Source organism: Lethenteron reissneri, chromosome 21 (assembly GCF_015708825.2).
Source record: "Lethenteron reissneri isolate LAM-NWPU_2019-01 chromosome 21, ASM1570882v1, whole genome shotgun sequence".
NCBI classification, from domain to species: Eukaryota; Metazoa; Chordata; class Hyperoartia; order Petromyzontiformes; family Petromyzontidae; genus Lethenteron; species Lethenteron reissneri.
Genome location: NC_083799.1, coordinates 16,363,438 through 16,386,091, shown reverse-complemented (window position 1 = coordinate 16,386,091; position 22,654 = coordinate 16,363,438). Strand labels below are relative to the sequence as shown.

The 22,654-nt window shown below is 58.2% G+C and overlaps 1 protein-coding gene across 1 annotated transcript in view; it reads left to right on the top strand.

The window, feature by feature from the left end:
* Positions 1–22,654, top strand: part of LOC133344949 (protein FAM171A1-like) — a 41,559-nt gene that overhangs the window by 13,310 nt on the left and 5,595 nt on the right. Inside the window, exons 4-8 of the mRNA XM_061555278.1 lie at positions 949–1,041; positions 3,859–4,017; positions 4,775–4,951; positions 19,915–20,034; positions 22,391–22,514. Coding sequence (XP_061411262.1) covers positions 949–1,041; positions 3,859–4,017; positions 4,775–4,951; positions 19,915–20,034; positions 22,391–22,514 — 673 coding nt within the window. The remainder of the gene's footprint in view (positions 1–948; positions 1,042–3,858; positions 4,018–4,774; positions 4,952–19,914; positions 20,035–22,390; positions 22,515–22,654) is intronic.

Sequence of the window (22,654 nt, the reverse complement as noted above, 5' to 3'; positions counted from 1 at the left end):
CACGGGGGATGTGCGTGCGGACACGAACGTGCCGTGGTTACACGATGTAACACGACTTTTTGTTCCCGGGTAGTAAGTGTTATTTTATAATTGGTTATGCCTCAGAAGTATAGAAAATCGCTATCATTCCCCACAAACTTTGCTTTTGTGACCAGGACTTTATGTGAAGGAAAAACACAAATGCACACCACGTTTTCTCATTGAAAATAGGTAAATTTCAAACTATCACTGTCCTGGTCACATTTTCTGCACTTTTGAGGCATAAGAAATTAGAAAATAACACTTACTACGCAGGGACAATTTTTATAATTTTTTTACTCCAGTGATTTATCATCCCGGGAATTTTACCATCGCCATTTGTGCGCCACAGTCACAATACACGCGCACGCGTATGTTACATGTATATTAAATGTATGTTATATGTATGTCATATGTATGTTGTGTGTATCATCATCGGCAGCAGGCATGGTCAATCCACTGCTGGATGATTGCCGCTCCAAGCTGATTACGACGTGTGTCTCGTGTACACGGCATGGAGTCCTCTCCTTGTGTGTTTTTCAGTGAATGGATGGAATGTTCGCTGTGGAGCTAGGAGCTGACGGGTTCGATTTTGGTCGCGTCGATGCCGACTGATGTTAGTCTTCGCAGGATTACTTCGTGGTGTTAATACGCAGCTGTCTTGGTGTGTCCCACGTGTGCCCCACGTGTGTCCCACGTGTGTCCCACGTATGTCCCCGTGTGTCCCACGTGTGTCCTACGTGTGTCCCCGTGTGTCCCACGTGTGTCCCCCGTGTGTCCCACGTGTGTCCCACGTGTGTCCCACGTGTGTCCCCCGTGTGTCCCACGTGTGTCCCACGTGTGTCCCCCGTGTGTCCCCCGTGTGTCCCACGTGTCTCACGTGTGTCCCACGTGTGTCCCACGTGTCTCACGTGTGTCCCACGTGTGCAGTGTTCTCGTCGCTGAGCGTCCAGCTGCTGCCGGAGCTGCCCGCGTCGCTGACCGTGTACGATGACACGATCGTCATGACGGGACAGACGAAGAGTAAGTGCCGCCCGTCCCCCGTCGTTCTTCGCGTCTGTAGCCGGACAGCAGGACTCTGGAAATCTGTCCCCCAATTCGCGATTCCTAAAAACATTCCTGGTGCCCCTGCGTGGGGGGCGCGGGGTGGGGGCTGTATGGATGTTGAAGTGAATTCGCGATGCGCCCCGGATCACGCAGACGGCCGTGGAACACTTCCGCCACGTGCCCGCGGATTTTTGTAATGATCGGTCACTTCGACGATTGGTATCGGTTCTAATACTTCACGAATCGGGTAACGTGAAAATAGTCGCGGGAACAAGTCTCCCCCTTGTGTGCGCGCCTCTGCACGGGAGGTGATGGGGCTTTGGGATGTCATTGGCATCGTCGTCTGTGTCGCTCTGGGGCCCGAGCGATCGATCACAAAGAGCGGCCCGTCGACTCAAGCAGCCGATCTCCCAGCCGTGCGTGCGCGGCCGCGCGATCGTCTCGCTCGCCGTGGCACCTGGCTCGGCCCGACCCACTCCCGGCAGTGGGTCTCGCTCGCCGGCACCGGGCGTGGCCAAGGGTACGTGGCAAGCGCCGGCCACGGTTTCCGCCGCGGTTGCCGCCGCGGTCGCTTGCGACGCTAAAGCGCGGTTCGCGTCCCTTCCCCGCGCGCTCGCAGAGCGGCAGGGGCACCGGGCAGGACGACGCGGCTGGCGTTGCTCCGAGCGCGTCCGCGCTCGTTGCACAATAACAACGTGCGCGGCGTTCCCCGGTTATCCTTCGAACACGCGGACCGAGGTGATGACGGCGTCGTGGCCAACGCCGTAAATGCTTCCACCGGCACCGCACCTCACCGCCGAGGTTTTTGACCCCCGCTCTAGGAGATCGCGCCGCTGCCGCTGCTGTTGCCGCGCGGTCGAGACGCGGCGACCTGCCCCTAGAGTAGTCCCCCTCCATCCACCATCCGCTCCGAGGAGCTCCATCCCTTTGGTTGACGGACTCGTGGGGACCGCTCCGAGTCGAGATTCTCTGATCTCAATATTCATTCTTGTGAGTTGCGGTTCGTGCATCGAATCTCGTACATAAGCACCGATTATTTTTGATGCGTGTGTTTGTGTCCATTATTTTTGACCTCTGCAGCCACTAGAGGCCGCTAAGTTCACCTGCAGCTGTAAACACACCAAAAAAAAGAAAAATTCTTAAATGGAATGAAATCGCGTTTCCTAATTGCCTTCTTTGTGCGGTTATTTTTCCTGATTGTAAAGCCGTTAATCGGCACGGTGGTCACATGGCAAAGCGCTTTGGTCGTCGGGATTAGCCTGAAGTGAACCTCGGGTTTCGTGTCGCGGTGCCGGCCCCCGGAAGTTTGACGAGCGCCCCGGGTGGACGGGGCCGGTGCGGCAGTGGCGGTGGCGGCACGCTCTGCGGAGGCCGACGCTGGAGATGGCTGGCACCGCAGGCGGGCTGGCGATGTCCACTCTCGGTGGGGTGCCGCGGTGGCTAGGAGATGTTGACTACCTCGCCTGGTCTACAGGAGGTCGTGGGTTCGATCCCGACCGTGACCCCTGCTGCTGTATATTTGGAGTTTCCTTGTTTCTCCCCGTGGTCGCGTGGATTTTTCTCCGGGTCCTCTGGTTTTTCCCTCCGTTAAGAAACACGCGTTTAGAGTATTTGGCTGCTATGAATTTCCGCGTCGATGCCGACGAGTGGTAGGATCCCGCACGGAGCGGTTGCGTGAGGTTCATCGTGGCGCAGCTGAGGCCCCGCTGTTCGCGGCGCCCCATTGCTCGAGCGACGCGGAGATCCCGGCCACCTCAACGTCTTGGCGGCCGCACCGGTCCCTCGTCACGCCAGCCGTGGGCGGTGGTCACCCGCGACGACGAAACCAATAGCTACACACTGACAATAGCTACACACTGACAATAGCTACACACTGACAATAGCTACACACTGACAATAGCTACACACTGACAATAGCTACACACTGACAATAGCTACACACTGACACTAGCTACACACTGACAATAGCTACACACTGACAATAGCTACACACTGACAGTAGCTACACACTGGCAATAGCTACACACTGACAATAGCTACACACTGACAGTAGCTACACACTGACAATAACTACACACTGACAATAGATACACACTGACAATAGCTACACACTGACAGTAGCTACACACTGACAATAGTTACACACTGACAATAGCTACACACACTGACAATAGCTACACACTGACACTAGCTACACACTGACAATAGCTACACACTGACAGTAGCTACACACTGACAATAGCTACACTGACAATAGCTACACACTGACAATAGCTACACACTGACAGTAGCTACACACTGACAATAGCTACACACTGACAATAGATACACACTGACAATAGCTACACACTGACAATAGCTACACACTGACAGTAGCTACACACTGACAATAGCTACACACTGACAATAGCTACACACACTGACAATAGATACACACTGACAATAGCTACACACTGGCAATAGCTACACACACTGACAATAGCTACACACTGATGTGTGTCTAGCTATGGTGATGATGATGATGACGACGACGACGATGCTGTTGTTCATGATGCTGGTAATGTTGATGATGGTGTGATGTTATTGTTGTTGTGTTGCTGCTGCTTCTGCTGCTGCTGCTGCTTCTGCTGCTGCTGCTGCTTCTGCTGCTGCTGCTGCTGCTGCTTCTGCTGCTGCTGCTGCTTCTGCTGCTGCTGCTTCTGCTGCTGCTGCTGCTTCTGCTGCTGCTGCTGCTTCTGCTGCTGCTGCTGCTTCTGCTGCTGCTGCTGCTGCTGCTTCTGCTGCTGCGTGCAGGCGCGGCCTTCCAGCCCAGCGTGCAGCTGCCGGTGGCGGCGCTGGAGCTGCCGGGGAACGCGACGCTCCGGCAGCTCTCGGCGTTCCTCACCGTGGCCGTCGCCGACTGGGAGCTGCGCAGCTTCCCGCACATGCTCGGAGTCGAAGCCAACGCCACGGGTAGAGAAGGCAAAGCTGCCCCCCCCATCCCCCCTCGTGTAGCCTTTAACAAACTGCTGCTGATGCTGCTGCTGCTGGCCGCCTGCGTCTCGTGCGGATCGCCGCTCCGTGGGATGTCTCGAGTTTGGATGTTGAAGCGGAGCCCACGCTCGGACTTGGCGGTTTGGCAACACATTCGTCAATAATAACGCTGCGGCCTTCAAAAGGCAACATTTTTTTTAATGCGCAACATTTCAGGCAATGGCTCTTCTTCAGGGCTAACGCAGGCAGAGAGAGGCCAGAGAGATAGAGTGGAGAGTAAGGGCTAGAGACCGCGCTCCGTGCCGCGGCGTGCATCGCGCGCGTTCAGTCTGGGGTTGGCGGCTGCCTTCGTGAATATTTAGCGACGGTGTCGGCGAGCGTACGGCACTTGCAATGCGGAGGTCGCGGTTTGATCCGATCTTCCGGCGCGGCGGCTGAAACGTTGGCCCGAGCTTCTCAAATCCCTCCCGCCTCTGTCCACCCGCCGGTAGAAATGGGCACGCCACAGTTAGTCGATCGCCAGGTTGTGTGCGGCGGCGGCGGCGATGGGGTGAAATGTGGGTACGAGCGTTCGGTCGACGTGGCAGAGCGGACCAGTTGCCCTCCGGAGCTCGGCAGAGCGGAGGCCGCTCCGAGCGGGGCGAGCTCGGGGAGCCCGCGGCGCCGCGCTCTCAACATTGTCTGTTTTTTTCATTCCCCGTCGACCTGCGACCGCACGGCGCCGCGCCCTGCCAAGGCAACGGCAGCCACGTGGAGCTGAAGCCGGTGTCGGCGGCGCGCCTCCGCCTGGCCACGGAGGAGGGCGCCGAGGTGGAGGCCACGGGGCCCGTGCAGCTGCGCCTCCCCTTGCCGCCTCGCTCCACACTGCGCGAGCTCGACACCGTCCCGGCCTGGAACTACGACCGCCGCGTAGGTGAGCGTCGCCCTCCCTCCCTCCCTCGCGTCCTGGGTCCGTGTCGAGGTTGGCGAGTGAGCCAGGGAACGGCTTCGGGAGAAGCCACGTGGTGAATCTCTGAAAGGCTGCCGGCGAATTATAGAATGGGACGGTGGCGTCACTGCGGTTCACGTCGCAGGGAGATCCGTAGACTCGCAAAGACACCCGTAGACTCGCGCGCAGCGGCGTGACCGTGTGACGGTGTGGTCCACTCGTTGAGACTGGTGACCGCATTCGAACTCTGGGCCGTCCCTCGTTGCCCATCGGTGCAGGCGGAGACCACCGCACGTGGCATGCGGTGGTTCAACACGGAGCGCGGTGTGTAGCGCGGTGTGGAGCGCGGTGATTGACAGCGCTGATTGACAGGAGGAGGTTTCTCTGTGGGGCCGGTGGCTCACCTCTCGCACGGCGAGGTCGGGGCCCGGAGTGCGATCCCGGCGAGGGGCGGCGTGGGGTTCGCGTTTTCTCGTCGCTCCATTCTCCAGATTCGGTCATCGAAGGGGAAGCGGTCACCGCTCCTGGCATTGGTCACGAAGGGAAGATGGTGCCTGAGTGCGGTAGGACTGTAGGTGTGTGTGTCTGTGTGTGTCTGTGTGTCTCTGTGTCTGTGCGCGAAGTGTAGCGATTAGCGCTATGCTGCGCTACGAACCTGGCGACCCGAGTTCGATTCCCGCTCACGGCCAACACCGGTGACGATTATCCGAAACCGGTTCTGGGCCTCCCCTAGGTCGACTCAGCCTCAAATGAGTACCTGATGCGGTGTGTAAAAACATCGCCACTCGGGAGACAGAGGCGGCTGGGCGTTGTGCTGGCCACCCACCCCTAACAGCACTTGCCCCCACAGTCTGTTAAGGCTTTACAGGGAGTCTTTGTCTTTGTAATTGGTAGCTAACAGCACTTGCCCCAACAGTCTGTTGATGGTTATACAGGGGATCTTTGTCTTTGTCGCGTGCAATTCTTCCACGCTGATCCCAGCTGTGATGATCGGGCGGAGGCTGATCGCTACTTTCGATGACTGTGAAAGCGACTGAAGAATAAAATCAACCTCGCTCCACTGAGACCCTGACCACGTGGGCGGGATAGCTGACCGTGCGCGAACACTGCGGCAATTGGCATCTTCACCAAATGAGGCGCTCCTCTAGGTCAACTCGGCCTTAAACGAGATTAGACTAAGACAGCGCTAAGCCAGCGGCCGTCACCGCGTCGTAAATCCGCCTCGGGCAGTCGCCGCGAGGGAGTCGCCGATTGACCGTCGGAGGGTGACCCCCAGGAAGCCGACCGCGTTCGTTCGCTCCAAGCCGCCCGCCGCCCGATTAAAGAGTCGCGGCCGTGAGCCGCGCGTCCAGGATGGAGCTCACGGGAGACTCGCACCTCCTGCCGGGCGGCACGTCCACGCAGACGCGCTGGGTCTCACGCTCGCCCTGCTCGCTTCTTACACGGCCGCGTGCTGCGGGAGCGTGGGAGCCTGGCACGCAGGGGGACGGGATGGGGACCTTGGGAGCCGAGGATGGAGGTGCCGCGTGGGGCCGTTGTGACTTTGGGCTCAGAGCGGACGGGACGGGTAGGCGATGGAGGCACATGAGAGAGACGCCGTCTATCGCTCAACGCGGGCAGCGCCTGCATACGGAGACCGATCAACGCCCCGAAGCTTTTCTCTTGAGGCTTCGCGGCGCCCAGCGCGGGCTGCGGATCCCGTGGGGTGCGGGGGGGGTGAGGTCGAGCACGTGGGCCACGAGGAGGCATCACCAGCTGACTGTCACGTGGCCTCACTGGGCCACGAGGAGGCATCACCAGCTGACTGTCACGTGGACGGGGAGTCGCCACGGAGGGTTGCAGACTTCAGCCCCTCCGCGTTCGCTCGTGTGGCTGAACCACCCCGAGTTGCCCGCCCCCCCCCCCGAGTTGCCCCCCCCCCCCCCCCCGGCTGACATCGAGTTCCAGACGGTGCAGGCGCAGCCTGGAACGGCACCAGCGGCAGAAGCCTCCACTAGGGGGAGCCCCTCTGGGGAGCTCCTCTGGGGAGGTCTTCTAGGGGGTACTTTGGCAGACACGTGTCGACTTGGTGTCGTGACAGGGGTGGGGAGTGTCCACACTTTACCCCACCGCACACCAATGGTTGGCTACTGTACGGTGCGAAAGAAGTTCAACGTCCTGTACATACATATCAATGGACTCCAGCAACTATGCCGTGTCGGGCATTGGTGTGTATGCCCTGGGCTGCACTGAGGCTTGGATCAAGGCAGCCGAGACCCCCCCGAGGTTTTCCAGGGTGATCGCGGGAGGGATTCGCCGTTTTGTTCCACATCCATCGCCGCCACCTTCCCCGTCTGTCACAATGCGCGCCTGAGACCGTGCTTCAAATGTGTTCAGCGGATTTGATTGTTTTGTTTGGTGAGTTTTAATGTTTTTTTGATGGTTGGTGGGGGGGCTCAATACGCCCAATCGCCAGCAACAAACAGCACTCGTGAAGGGAGTAACAGATGAGAGCGTGTCACGCTCTTCTTGAATTGAGCGCTGTTGTTGTAGTAGCAGCAGCAGCAGTGTGGCGTTGTGCTCGGGGTCTGTGTTGGGTCTCAGTGAAAGCTGTCGCACAGAGGAGTTGAAGCGACGAGTCGATGCCCGCGCGCCTGGCTCCATGCACGGGGGCCGGAGATCGACGAGCAGGCGGCCCGTGCACCGTCGCCTGCAGCCCCCTGCCCATCCCCATCCCTTCCTCCCCTCCCCATCCCTCGCCCCCCACCCGTCCTCCATTGTCCTCGTGACGTAGGAAGCGCGTGGTGCCGCTTGAGCTGCTGCTGCTGCTGCTCATTGTTCGTGGGGAGGGGAGGGGGGGTGGTGGTGGAGGCGGTAGAGCAGCGGTGGGGGGGGGGGGAGACCCATCGCAACGCAAGGCCCCCACCCCTCTCCTCCCTGCCCCGCTCCCTCTCCCTCTCCTCCCTGCCCCGCTGCCTCACCCCCCCCCCCTCTTCCTCCGTGTCCCCCTCCCCCGCCACGGGGACGAGGGAGCGCACAAAGGCGGAGGAGGCAGCAGAGCGAGCGCGGCTCCCGAGCGAGCCGCTGTCCCCCCGCGCGCGCTCCGCCGCGGCCTCCCCGCGGAGCGAGCGGGAGGAGCGCTGCGACCCGCGGCGATGCTGCGGGGACGCGGGGGCGAGCCGCAGTGAAGTGGCCGCCGCGCGCGGCCCCGAGAGCGAATGTGGCCGAGTCGGTAGGGGGGGAGAGGGCTTCGCGTCGGACGGGCGAGCAGTGGCGAGGGCGCGGCGGTGAGTTCGCGGTTTGTTCTGCGGGTCACAGACGTCAACTCGTGGCCACGGTGGTGGTGGAGAGTGGTGGGGAGTGGTGTGCACTGTGGCTGTAAAGCTTGGCTGTACTTGTGATGTTTGACTACACTTGTGATGTTTGACTCGACTTGTAATGTCTGACTATATTTGGCAGTGTTGTTTGTTCCACACGGGGCAGGGTTTTTAGGTGTGGGTGGGCGTGGGGGGGGTAGAGAGTTTTGGTAAAACGGTGACATTTGAAATGTGAATTTCAGCAGCCCATTGGCATCTTTTGCTTAAAACTTCATGTCTCGCTGGGCGGGTACAGCCCTCATCAGTGTCTGCTTTGAAATAATTCTCGGCGTTTTATTGAGAACCTTGCGGTTGGGTCACGTTCAGGAAGGGATGGAGCTCCCGTCCTGACGGGCTTTCATCACAAATAGCTCCTTGGCAATTTCCTGCCACTTTGGCGTGTCTCTGTGTTCAGAAGTTTGTGAAGTTTGTGAAGTTTGTGAAGTTCGTGAAGTTTGTGAAGTTTGTGAAGTTTGTGAAGTTTGTGAAGTTTGTGAAGTTTGTGAAGTTTGTGAAGTTTGTGAAGAGACGGGCGGAGGGCTGAACTTGTGCGCGGTGCCGAGTTTGGGCAGCAGCAGCAGCAGCTGTTGTGGATTTTGTCGACGAGTCTGACGTTTCGGACACGCGCGGTGCCGGCCTCCCCCGTGTTGTGTCAGCTGCCGGGAGACGGTCTGGGGTCACGGCGCCCGGCTCGCGACTCGGGCCCACCGCTCGCTTGCCCGCTGCGCTTGGGAGAGAGCGGCAGCACAAGCGGCTACGAACCCTGCGACCCGAGTTTGGTTCCCGCTCGCGACCAATAACAGTGGAGAATATCTGAACCGTGCTTGGGCCTTCTCTAGGTCAACTCAGCCGTAAACGCGTACCCGGCGTGGAGTGTAAACATCGGCACTGGGGAGACAAAGGTGACCGAGAATGGCGTTGGCCACCCCACCCCCTCGTGCGCCGTGCCGGCCTGCGTAGGTGTTCGCTAACGGCACTTGCCCCAACGGTTTGTTGGAGGCTATACGGGGGATCTTTGACCGTGTCGTGAGACTTTGTTGTCGTGGCCTCTCAACACTTCAACACCGGCTGCTGCGGCCTTTGCCAGGTTCCGTCGCCTGCGCTGGGTTTCGGCGCGTGCGTCGTGCAGCGAGGGGCCGCCGGCTCGCAGCGCGGGGCCGCCGGCTCGCAGCGCGGGGCCGCTGGCTCGCAGCGCGGGGCCGCTGGCTCGCAGCGAGGGGCCGCTGGCTCGCAGCGAGGGGCCGCTGGCTCGTAGCGAGGGGCCGCTGGCTCGTAGCGAGGGGCCGCTGGCTCATAGCGAGGGGCCGCTGGCTCGCAGCGCGGGGCCGCTGGCTCCCAGCGCGGGGCCGCTGGGTCGGAGCGAGGGGCCGCTGGCTCGTAGCGCGGGGCCGCTGGCTCCCAGCGCGGGGCCGCTGGGTCGGAGCGAGGGGCCGCTGGCTCGCAGCGAGGGGCCGCTGGCTCCCAGCGCGGGGCCGCTGGGTCGGAGCGAGGGGCCGCTGGCTCGCAGCGCGGGGCCGCTGGCTCCCAGCGCGGGGCCGCTGGGTCGGAGCGAGGGGCCGCTGGCTCGCAGCGCGGGGCCGCTGGCTCCCAGCGCGGGGCCGCTGGGTCGGAGCGAGGGGCCGCTGGCTCCCAGCGCGGGGCCGCTGGCTCCCAGCGCGGGGCCGCTGGCTCGCAGCGCGGGGCCGCTGGGTCGGAGCGAGGGGCCGCTGGCTCCCAGCGCGGGGCCGCTGGCTCCCAGCGCGGGGCCGCTGGCTCGCAGCGCGGGGCCGCTGGCTCCCAGCGCGGGGCCGCTGGGTCGGAGCGAGGGGCCGCTGGCTCGCAGCGCGGGGCCGCTGGCTCGCAGCGAGGGGTCGCTGGCTCGCAGCGCGGGGCCGCTGGCTCCCAGCGTGGGACCGCTGGGTCGGAGCAAGGGGCCGCTGGCTCCCAGCGCGGGGCCGCTGGCTCCCAGCGCGGGGCCGCTGGCTCCCAGCGCGGGGCCGCTGGCTCCCAGCGCGGGGCCGCTGGCTCCCAGCGCGGGGCCGCTGGCTCCTAGCGCGGGGCCGCTGGGTCGGAGCGAGGGGCCGCTGGCTCGCAGCGCGGGGCCGCTGGGTCGGAGCGAGGGGCCGCTGGGTCGGAGCGAGGGGCCGCTGGCTCGCGGCGAGGGGCCGCTGGCTCGCGGCGAGGGGCCGCTGGCTCGCGGCGAGGGGCCGCTGGCTCGCGGCGAGGGGCCGCTGGCTCGTGGCGAGGGGCCGCTGGCTCGCGGCGAGGGGCCGCTGGCTCGCGGCGAGGGGCCGCTGGCTCGCGGCGAGGGGCCGCTGGCTCGCGGCGAGGGGCCGCTGGCTCGCGGCGCGGGGCCGCTGGCTCCCGGCGCGGGGCCGCTGGCTTGGAGCGAGTGGCCGCTGGCTCGCGGCGAGGGGCCGCTGGCTCGCCAATGGTCGTTGCCCCTTCGATGGCTGCCCCGGCGTCTGTAGCCGCGTGCCGCGAGTGTGCGGGATTAGGCGTTGTGAGAGCAAGAAGCCCAGGCTTTGAAAGTTCAGTTATCCACTCTGCGTGGATGGAAGTCACCACGCTGATGGAGGCAACATAAGGTTTGTGTGATAATTATAGAATAAAAAAAACAAGTGATAGCCATTTGTCAATACAATATCAGTTGTGCAAATATCTGACTCTACATCGAGTTTGTGTTCAAGTCGATTATTGTTTAACCAGGCAAGCGATCAAGAGAACTGGACGAGTCTCATTTGCAAGCGTGACCTGGGTAATCCAACATGACGATAGCAAAATAACATGAAAACAAAGCACTGTCCAGTGCAATAATGAAGCAGACAGACATTGGAGCGACAGAGAGAAAAATAACCGCGCAAGTAGAGATGGACGTGCACGGGTCGATCGTCACGCTGGTCAGTGTGGGTTGGTAACGGCTGTGTTGGGAGGCCCCCAGACCCCTGACGACATCACTCACCACTGCTGTTAGCCGCGACTCGGAGTGGAACTGGGGTTGTGCCAGGTCAGGAGCACACCGCCTCACCCGGTATCGGTGAAGCAGTTGATGATCGTTTTGGTTTATTGGCTCAGGCTGATGGACAGAAATCTTTTCCTAATAGCCAAACGAACTATGTACAGTGCATTAGTTTAAAGTGAGCGAGTGATTTGCGTGAACTGCTCTCGTGTCATCATCATCGTCGTAGCCAGCCACTCTGCACGAACTGCGCGATGAGAAGGGCATCCGCTCACTGCAAAGCCCAGCCCCCTCGATGCGCATTGGGAGAGCAATGCGTCTCCTCGTCTGCCTCTGCGCTGCGGAGTCGTAGATTTTGCGCGCCAGAGAGTAATACCCGCAGCCTCGCTCGCCCCGTCTCCCCACCCACCCACCCTCCCACCCGCACGCGCCAGCCTCCCTCCCATCCAGTGGGCAGAGAGGCCGTTGATGGAATTCCAATTTCCAGCGCCGCACGACGCCCGCTGCCGCTGCATCCGGGTGCAGGTGGATGAGGTCATTTGAACCCGGGCGTGAAATGCGTCGAGCGGGAGTCGTGGGGCGACGTGGGGCGACGTGGTCCTCCACATCCGGGGGACGCGGCGGGGACAACGGGGATTGGCGACGGGGATGAAGATCCCGAGCCCTTCTCACGGGGACTGCTTGCAATCCACAGGAAGCGGCGGGGGGGGGGGGATGTGCTAATTAACGGCTGGACCGGCGCGATTGATTTATTTCCCTCCTCGATGCGATGCGCAGCGGGCAAGGTAATAAAAGGGCTGCTGCGTCGGCACATCTCCAGCGAAGTGAACGCGGCGGGGTGCCTGGCGCGAGGGTTCGGGCTGCGGCGGCGATTCGTGCGCCGCTCTCGCTCGCTCCGTCGCCGGCGTTCTGAGCCGAGGCCGAGCGGACGGCTGGGTGGTGGAGCTCCGGCTGGGTGGTGGAGCTCCGGCTGGGTAGTGGAGCTGCCGGCTGGGTGGTGGAGCTCCGGCTGGGTGGTGGAGCTCCGGCTGGGTGGTGGAGCTCCGGCTGGGTGGTGGAGCTCCGGCTGGGTGGTGGAGCTCCGGCTGGGTAGTGGAGTTGTCGGCTGGGTGGTGGAGCTCCGGCTGGGTTGCCCGATGAGCGAAGGGCAGCTCCTCGCGATCGCCGGTCAAATGCAAATGAGCGTCTGTCGAGGGCCGCTCGATCGTTGTCTGTCGAGTCGAGGTGACAACGACGACTCGTTAATACGCGGCAACCACAACAACAACAATTACTCATTTACCCTGGAAGGCACACTGAGGCCAAGTGATTTTTTCAGTCGGGCCCTGCACTGTAGTGTTGTTGTCACGATCTAGGATGTTTAAACAATTTTGTGCTGCTCCTGCGTATGGCAGCAATACGTTCAGGAGCTCGGTGCCAACGTTGCGGGCATCTCGCCACGACGAGGCGGCCCCAAGAAGACCGTTTGGGTATTTCGCTCTTCCTCCTCCGCCGAAGGAGTGCACAGCAACAATGGTTTGCTGTACGGTCCGTAGTTGTGGCCAACAATTGAGTGTCGACGCCTCTTCTGCGGTGCCGCAGTGGACTCGCTCTGCGGGACGTGTGACGGAGTCGTGTTTGTGTGAGCGCAGTGCGGAGCTGCGCCGATCACACATCGCGGGACGAACTTCTCTGTGCGAGTCGTGTTTGTGTGTGCACGCGTGCACACACACACACGTACACACGAGTGCCTGTGCGTGCTACTACGGTGACGGACGCGCCTTCGTGCGTTTTTTTGTTTACGACCGCGATGAGTTGGAGCAAAAGTAGATTTGCGTCCCGCCGATGAATCAGAAGCAGCTGTGCGTTGAAGCGGACGCAGAATCGTCCTTTGGTTTTGTTTCAGATTTAGGGGGGGGGGGGACACAACGGGCAATGGAAGCTGCGGTAGTCCACGTGGGAGGGTTGCTCAGGAACCTACCGTTGTCAACATCCAAGACGCGTTCCCCTTCAATGTTGCTTTTCATCGTTTGCTCGAGAGGCATGCGGGGTGATTGTGAAATATTTTTTTAATGTTACCGTAATTCGTGTTTGATGTGCAGGCGGTTTCTCTTCATCTTAAAACCCCGCCATGTGACCTATATCGTCACCCATTGTCGTCCGTGGCTACTACGGTCGTCGGCTTGCCCAGCGCCAATCTGCAGTTACAAGACAAATGACAAACGATTCATGTACGTGGTAGTGCCAGCGTGGTAGTCCCAGCGTGGTAGTAGAGCGCGTACCTCTGAGTCAAATGTCAGCGTGGTGCAGTGGTCACAGCAAGAAGGTGCCTGAGTTTGAGTCCTGACTTGGGTGCCTCTCTGTGTGGAGTGTTGCATGTCTCCCCCTCTTCTGTATGGCTTTCCTCTGGGTTGACGATGATTGATGATGGTAGAGGCTGCCACGTGCTTGGTGGAGGCTGCGTACGAGTGAGCTGGGGTCGTTGGCCTCTCTCTCCCCAGTCTCGGGGCGCGGTGGAGCGGCAGGGCAGACGGGATGGCACGTGTGGCCGTGGTCACGTGGCCGCGTGGCCGTGGTCGTGGTCGTGGCCGCGTGGCCGTGATGGCGAGCGAGCGCCGACCGCGCTCGCCGTTGCCGGGAGACGCTCGCCGCTCTGCACAAGGACAGCGAAGTCTCCGTTGCGCTCGAACACAACAAAAAGAGAGACTTCAGAGAAAAGGCGGCTGGACTGCCTTGGCACGCAGAGTGGCCACCCGCTGTGCCCTTGCCAGACTCTACTCATGGCAGCCATCTTGAGAAATATTATTTTTTAAATGCCGTTGATTTTGGTCAGTTGTGACATCCGTGTCGAAGTTGGTGGGACAGAGTGCGTGCGACGAATGGTGACAGGGTGTGCGAGTTGCAGTCATGCGAGCGGTATTTTCCGAACAGATTGCTGCGGAGCTTTGAGTTACTCGAGCGGGACCCAACTTGTGTTGGTTTGGCGCTTGGTGTTCTTCCGCGTGGTTCAGGGTCCCACGAGTAGAACGCAGCTCACCGAGTAAGACCCCGGGGTTTGTCGGGGAGCTCTCGTGGTGCCAGGCGCTTGCTGACAGCACCTTCTCCCATTTGCTTGACAGCTCAGATTTACTTTGTTTAACCAGGTGAGAACTCAGCAGGCAAGGGATCGTCTCGTTGGAAAGAGCGACCTGAGTAAAGACAGCTGGAGAAACGTGACATTGATCTGTATTTATACCCACGCTTTGCTTCCTCTGTTGTTTGAGTCTCACCTATAAAAATCAGTGTGCCTCCACGAGCACTTAGAATGGCTTTAACAGCCACTGCTGTGGTTTTGTGGGTTTCTTGTTGTGGCTTTGCCTGGAACGGGGTCAGGACGAAACGCTCCCCTCCTCTTCACTCGTTAGTTGCACGAAGCCAATCTGGGTGTTGGCGACCACCGTGGCGGACTACGTGCGCAGGCCGTGGCTAAACTTTGTGCCGTTGAGGCTCCCCGGTGATGAATTCCAAGCGCGCGCGAGGAAGACGAGCCGGGCCAGCTCGCGACGGCTACGGGGGATGGCGGTCGCGGAGCCGTTCGGGAAAACCGTCACCCTCAAGACCGAATGCGCAGCTGCGACCGCCGGCTCATTCCCCGGCTCCCATGAGACCCCACGAGTTCAAGCCTCGCACAGTGCGAGCTCCAAGGAGTCACGCGGCGTGGAACTCCGCAAGAGCGAGCCTACGAGCCGGAGGAACACGAGAGTGGGAAAATTGGACGGGGGGGGGGAAGGGTGGGAGGGGGCCCCCTTTTTAATTCCCTGCACCAGGGCCCAGGCCAACCACGCCCCAGCGCGCGCTTGGGGAACACGGTCGATGAGCGGAGGTCGGCGGGCGCAGTCACTCCCCGGGTTGCAACCTTGGCGATCGGCGCACATCCGGAGGGGATGTGGGGAGAAATCCGCGCTTCATCGTGGAGTTCTGCGGCTGCCCGGGCCAAGTAGCGGCCCCCTGGTGATGCGTGTCGAGCGTTGACTCGCAGATTCCAGATGTTTGAAAGATGCTTTTTGAATTTTTACGGTTGTGGCATGGACTAGCGTCATTATCATGGAATCATTTCAAAGTGACGCGAATTGGCAGCAACCTCACGCTTATGGCTTAAAATGTTTGGCACGGGGGCCTTTATTTATTATGATTGATACAGCATTAAATCTGCATTTGTAAAGCAGCAGATGACTACTTTCCTTAACTTTCCACACACCAGGGAGTGGCTTTCAGGCCAACAGAAAAAAAGGTCAGTTGCTGGAGTTTATTTTTTATAGGGGAGAAAGGTTGGCTTTAGTTTTCTCTTTAGCGTGTTGGGTAGGCCGGTGTCACGAGTGGTGAGATTCATTTCCTTGTGGACGAAGGCCCGTTCAAAAAAAATCTCTCCGTTTGTCACTGGAAAGATCTGAGCTGGGCCCCCTGGCACGAGATCGTAAAAAGAGCGGAGCCGCATTACCTAATGCCATTCATCACCCTCGCTGGACGGTCACTACCGCAGCGTCCTGCCGGCAGAGTGGGAGGACGAGGATGTGTATGAGGAGCTTTTACGTGCCCATTAATCTTCACGAAAACGGGCCCAGCGCGAGTCTGCAAAGTAATAGATCCTTTTTGCGGGGACCGCCGTTTCCGCGTGGAGATTCTCAGTAAACAAGCGGCAAGCCTCAGACGGCTCCGCCGCCACGGGGGAAGCGGCCACGCGGTGTGGCTCTTCCTCACCGCACCTGTCTGCAAAAGTAACTCCTAATCCTAAAGATGAATTGCACGTGACGTATTGAACCAGCCGTGCAATCTCGAATATCTGGAAAGAGATGTGGTGAATAGGGAATATTTAAGAAAGTCCAGAACACCACTGTTAGGTGATAATTATCCATGCCTAAATGCAGATGGGAGTCGTCAGCCGCGAAATATGTTGCAGATGGATTTGGGACGAGTGATAAATAGTAAGGGCGGGCGATAGGGTTCATTTACTGACAGCCTTTCCGCACTCGCCGAATCGTGTCCTGCGCGATTCACTTTCCCTTTGGCGCCGTGTGCGTCCCTGCCACTTCACCGAGGGCCGCCCCCCCATCTCGCTGTGCCGTCCCAGTTGAGTGGCCCAGCTCGGAGCAGCCAAACTGTGCGGGGCCCCGACTCGGAGCGGCTCCCAGGGCCGCAGTGGTCCGGCAGCGGTCCGCGAGCCAGTCAGACCAACGCCTGCCCGTTACTAATGAAGCCTGCGCTCCGTTTAATTTGTGACGCAAGCCTCCTAATTGTAAGTTCAAGCTCGTGCCTTTAAAGCTGACATTTATCGAGCGAGAATGGGGAAACTTTTTTTTTTTAACGGCTAAATGGTTCCACTTCATGAAACTTTATTTGGACCGAACCAAACAAGTACAGTGGCAGGGTATGCAATTAAATGGGCTATGGAATGAAAGTCTGTGTTGTATCCGAAATGTAATGTATCTGCGTACTGTCTGGTAGTGTGTGTGTGTGCGCGGTCGTATTGTTTGCGAACGGCTCTTGCCCCAACAGCCCGTCAAGGCTATAGTGGGGATCTTTGCCTTTGTTGTTGTTGAGGCAGGAGTGGTCCAAGCCACACACCACCTCCTCGACGCCGCGCACGCCCCAATAGGCGCTCGCTAACAGCACTTGCCCCAACAGAGACTGGTCCTGGCTAGAAGGGGCGTCTTTGTCTTTGCTGAAAACCTTATGTCCCTGTTTGTTTACTTACTACACTAGGCAACCATCGTTCTGAATCCATGTTGGCGTTGATCTTAATTTTACAATGAACGTTTTTTTAAAGTAATTTGCAGCGCCAGCTTTAGTTGGGAGGAAGCGGTTATTTATTAAATATTGATTTTTGTAATCTAGTATTCTCGAATGCTTCAGTAAGCCCTCTTGTTGGTTGTTGCTGTCGTCCGATTTCCACTTGCTTGTTTACGCTCCGATTTATGTCCGGTTGCACAAAAATGAACGTGAAGCTTGGATTCAAGGCCAAAGAGAAGCCGGTCACGAGTGACGGCCACAGGCGACTTGGGCCGCCTCGCATCTTGGGGCACGGCAGCTGGAATCACGGAATTGTATTCTTCTAAGCCGGCCGACGATGGCTTGCTGCTATTTTCACAAACGCTCGTCATTTCTCCGACGGCAGGAATGGCGGGAATTCCCGCTCACTCGGGGCGTAACGCGATACGTCGATTCATCAAATCTTACGCTCACAGTTCACGCCGTCGGGGTTTTTTTTTAGATTCGTATGCGTTCTTGTTAATGGGTGTTTACCTCACCCCTGCAGCCACCTAGGAGGCAACCGCCATTGACTTGCAATGTTAACAAAACATATTTAATGTTGCGTCAAATCCTGCTACACTGCCTCGGGTTGCCAGAGGCGGGAATGGTTCCATTTCCAGTGTACAGAACACAGGATGTGAGACTTTTTTCCCCTGCTCCCGTGTTGCAAGTGCGTGCGTGTGTCTTCTCGTGCTTGCTTGCAGCTGTCCTTGATGGCTTTGGCAGCAGCACAACTTTTTTCTATGGAGATCAAATATCGTGGCGTGGTGGAACTCTTGAGTTTTCTCCGTGTCCGAGAGGCGATGCGGGGCTCGTCGACACGCGCCGATGTGGGAGCTGACGGCAAGGCGGAGGAGAAGGCGAATCCTGGACTCACACGGCCGCCTCCTTGTCAACAAAGCCAAGCGACGGTGGCTCTGGCATGCGCAGGCGCGATTACTCGTACAAGCCGAGCGGCGTTTCGTCAACAGTGATGGCATTGTTTTCCCAATTCTAAGCGAGCTTGCCAAACGGGGGGGAGGGGGGGTTGGGGGATGAATGGAGGTAAATATAGGCCCTCTGTTTTTGAGAACTTTAATGGATTTCCATCGCTGGTTTAGTGGAGGCTGCTTGTCACGTGGAGTTGTGTTGGCAGCGTTCAATCGAAGGAATCGTTTCTCGGCACTCGTGAAATCACGTGTCTGCAGATGTGTGCGTCTTGAATTATGTCTGGAAAATAGCGTGAACCACCGCACCCCTAACCTCACCTCCTACGCAACGTTGAGAACTCGGAGGGGAAATTGCACGCAGGCCAGAAACAAACGAGCGGTAATGCACAAAGCCACCCGACATCACCGCGCTGCGTGAACAACACGCGCCGCCGCTAGCTTCGGATGCCAAGAGGCAAAGTTGTGGCCTTATTATTTTAGGCGGCAGTGGACCGAAAAGACAACCGTGTACTGGTTTCGTGCTTGTTAGGAGTCATCGGCACAGTGTAGCCGCCATGGAAAGGGACGATGGGAGGACAGAGGCCGGTGGTCGCGATCGCGCACCGCTTTGAGTCTGCTCAAACATTGTCGTGCCTTTTTCTGTTGTTGAAGATCCTCATTGCGCATAGCAATGCTGCTTTGGCAACGGTGTGAAGGCAATGGCCCTCTATCCGTGTGCTATGAACATCAGCTATTATGTAATATTGTTTTCCTTTTAAAGCCGCTGTGTTCTCATCGACAGACGGCTAACTCTGACGCTGCTGAACCGCTTGACTTGTCTTCGCCATTTCACTCCGTGCTGCTGCATTCACACAATCGCTCCCGTTCCTCCTGCAGCCTCCAACCGAATGACCTTTCCCGATTGCAATGGACACTCGGAGCGATTGATTGCTCGTAATTAGCGTTGCCACTGATCGTTGCTTTGATGCTCGCGGACAGCCGGGCGGCTGGCGGTCATTACCCCGGGGGGGGGGGGGGGGGGGGGGGGGTTCAGGCTCCGCCACAGCCGCGACCTCCGTAGGCCCTCGTCGGCTCCAGGCCGGGCAGGTGGTCATGCTATTTGGGGTCGTCGGAAGAGCCAACCCGCACAGTGCCAGGAGTCTCCGGCGAGTGGAGTAACGGCCCCCAGGTTAACCCTCCACTCGCCTCCTATTAGCACGTTCAACATACATACATCATCACCATTACCATCAGCCGTGGTCTATCCACTCCTTGATGAAGGCCTCCACAAGCGGTCGCCATCTCGAGCGGGCCTTGTGATGTAACGATCCGTCTAGCTCCGTTATACGGGCCAATTTAATTGCTGCTCCTCCGCAGTGGACGTACCCCCGGGAGTCTTCGTTTGGCTGCCGCTCGATCGCAAGTCTTTGGTGTCGACTACCGGCCACCAGCCCTTCTTGTGACGTGTCCTGACGAAGCTCTCTCGATATTAAATATATCGCTCAACTTGTCCGTGTTCTCTAATCCATCGTTCTTTTTTTGTCCTCAGTGTAATCTTCAATTTTGTTCGCGTTCAAATATTTTGCCCGTTTAACCCTCGCATTGTGTCCATCTATATCCAGTCATGTACTTGGTTTTTAGAACGTGAGTGTTTTGCCTCAAGGTCACAAGTCATTTGTCACTAGGCACCCTGGACTCTCTTGCAAACGAGATGTTCCGTTTCAAGGCATTATTCTGGTGAAATATTTGAATAAATAAAAAGTGCCTACTTAATACACCGCACACTTTTGCCTGCTTCCACACGTCCGCTGTACCAGACTGCACAACAACATCATCGTCATGAGCTATGGTCTATCCACCGCTGGATGAAGGCATTGACAAGCCGGTCTGCGATTCCCCGAGCCGGACCCCCATCGCCGCGCGAACCCTGCGGGGCGGCTGCCCTTGTGATCGTCTGCTGAGTGCAGTGCCCCGTCCGTGTCGCTTGCGTCGGGCGCGCAGGGGCCTGGCGAGAGGCCGGGCTGGGTCTCGTGACGCGCCAGGGAGGCGGCGACCTCGCGTGGTGCTACTCCGCAACGCGCCTCGGCTACTGGGCAGCGGCCTTCCCACCCCAACCTCCGGGTACGACCCCCATCCCGCACGTCGCACGCACGCACGCACTCGCTCGTGCCCGTGCCACTCCATCTCCGCATGCCCGGCCGCGCGCTCCCTCATAACCGCACTTCAAACGGCGGCGCTAAAGGCGCTTACGGCACCACTTAAGCTGGTTTCTTACACTCGTAATGATTTACAGAATAATAATGCTCATTAGCCAACGGTGAATAACACTGCTTTGCCACAGTGTGACCTTTGCTTGGCTTTGTGGATTGTATGGCCATGTTTATAGCCAAAAGCCCCTAAAGAATGCTAATTACATAAATTTACGAGTAATGGTCCACCGTTTTCCATGGTCGTGGATATTTTGCTCAGTCGATTGTTAGGAAGGCCCCAATTTGAACACGTGATTGACCACAGGACCAAAACGCCCAAATCGCCTTGCAGACAGCAACAAACAGCACTATTGAAGGAGCAAGAGTGTCTGCAGTGGTAGCAAGAGGTAATACTTATCCTGAAAGAAGCATGGCTCAGACACTGTAATAAAATTAAGATCTTGTGGCAGATGTTACAGTAGTGCCTTCCTGGTTGCCAGTATTAACGTCACGGTTTGTACTGAGTCACACATCCATACAGACGGTCAAGTTGAAATTCACTTGTGCAGCGAAAACTATCCACACATTTGCATGCCGCTGGAAAAACACGAACGCCAACAACGTTTGCTGGGAATAAGAGATAGCAAGGTAAAGGTGCAGCCCTGCAATTTCTTGCCTACACCACTGCTGATGTGTAAGGGCTACTCTTCTACGTTGACCAGACGTGTCGGAAGAGGTGGGAATACCCACACTTTACTCCACCACGCGCTGGGGTGAACCCATTTATGCTGCTGGGTGGTCAGAGGTGGTTTTGGCGGGGGGGGGGGGGGGTTAAGAAACTGGCCCCCATTGTGTCAACTGCCACGCCGGGAGATAGAAGAGAAACGCTGACCCCTGGGATTGCAAGTGCAGCGCGCTCAGGATCACGCCACCACGGCCCGCTTAACGAAAGAGTGGCGATCCCACTCGAGGCGCAGTCACTGCTGAATAGTACGCGAGTGCTGGATCCCAAGCTCTCGCGGCGGCAATGCCCTTCATCTCCTGGACAGCCCGAGTTTGGTCCATTAACAAATGCTTTTTAATCTCAAAGTGATTTTACTCGCGAGCCCGCTGCTTTAGCTGCTCATTGACAGCCGTCGACTTTAAAATTCTGACGCAGCAGCGGAGATGGGCGCTGTCAACGCGGCGTGCGCCTCCCCGCTAAGCGAAACCCCTTAACCCCACGTGGAACGCGACGTCTCGACGCTCCTGCGTTTGTGAAGTAAAATCTTACCAACTTGGGGGGGGGGGGGGGGGGGGGGGGGGAATTACCGTCTTCTGAAAACGTGCGCCACAGCACACTGATGACGGTTGTCGAGTTGTACAAGTAAAGTTTCGCACAAAGACAAAGATGCTCCCGATAGCCTTTAACGGACTGTTGGGGCAAGTGCTGTTCGCGGGCGACTGTGAAGCCTGGAACGGCGCACGAGGGGGTGGGTGGCCAACACCACGCCCGGCCACATTTGTCTCCCCAGTGCCGATGTCGATACACACGGCACAAGACATTCATTAAAGGCTGAGTTGACCTAGAGGGGAGGCCCAGAATCGGTTCATATATGCACTGTCGCTGTTATTGGTAGTGAACAGGAAATTAAATCGGGTCACTGGGTTTGTAACGCAGTGCGCTAACCACTGTGCCCCCCCTCCCCCGCACACACACAGCTACCAGATTATAAGACTCACCCTCGACTTTTTCTCTCTAATAGGGGAACAGTGTGTGTGCCTTATAATCAAGAGAATACGGTAGATGGCAGTTGTAGGTGTTACACACATCTGGACAATTTAAATTATTAATTGTGGGTGTTTGTGACAACATGCACCTTGTCAACTTTAAATAACCACACAGTGTTTCCGAAAAAGCCCCAGTGTGTCCCCCCCAAGGTCTGAATTGTAATGATCTGAAATCGAGGCCAACTGAACGTTTAATCAATCCTAATTAAGGACAGGCTTTCTATCGGCACCAGGAAATGTTGAAGTGGTGAGCACAGCATTCCACAGTCCTTGCCTCAGAATCTGGCGACCGCTGTTGACGAACCGCAGGAGCGTGCGCGTGCTACGAGGGGGTGGTGGTGCATTGGTCAGCGCACCACGCTACGAATCCCGGCGACTCGCGTTTGAATCCTGCTCACGGCCAATGGGAGTGGGGAATATTTTAACTGGTCCCGGACCCTCCCCTCGGTTGACACGGGCTGTGTGTGTGTGCACTCCTCTCTGTATTAAACACAATGTGTCGTGTGTGTGCTCTGCAGTTGGGTTTCTGCCAGGAATCATGCTACACATCTCCAACTACCACACCATGCTGCTGCTGGCCATTCTGGGAGGGATGGCCCTCATCCTCCTTGGCCTCTTTCTCGTGCTGATTTGCTACTGCAGGTCAGAGCCCGTGCCTGCTGCGCCAAGGCCTGAGACAAGGATCCGGTGACATATGGATGGGGGGAGGTTATTGTTTATAGAGTTGCACTTTTGTAATATATAGAGCCAGATGGGTTCTATGGCTCTATAACCGTGGCTGT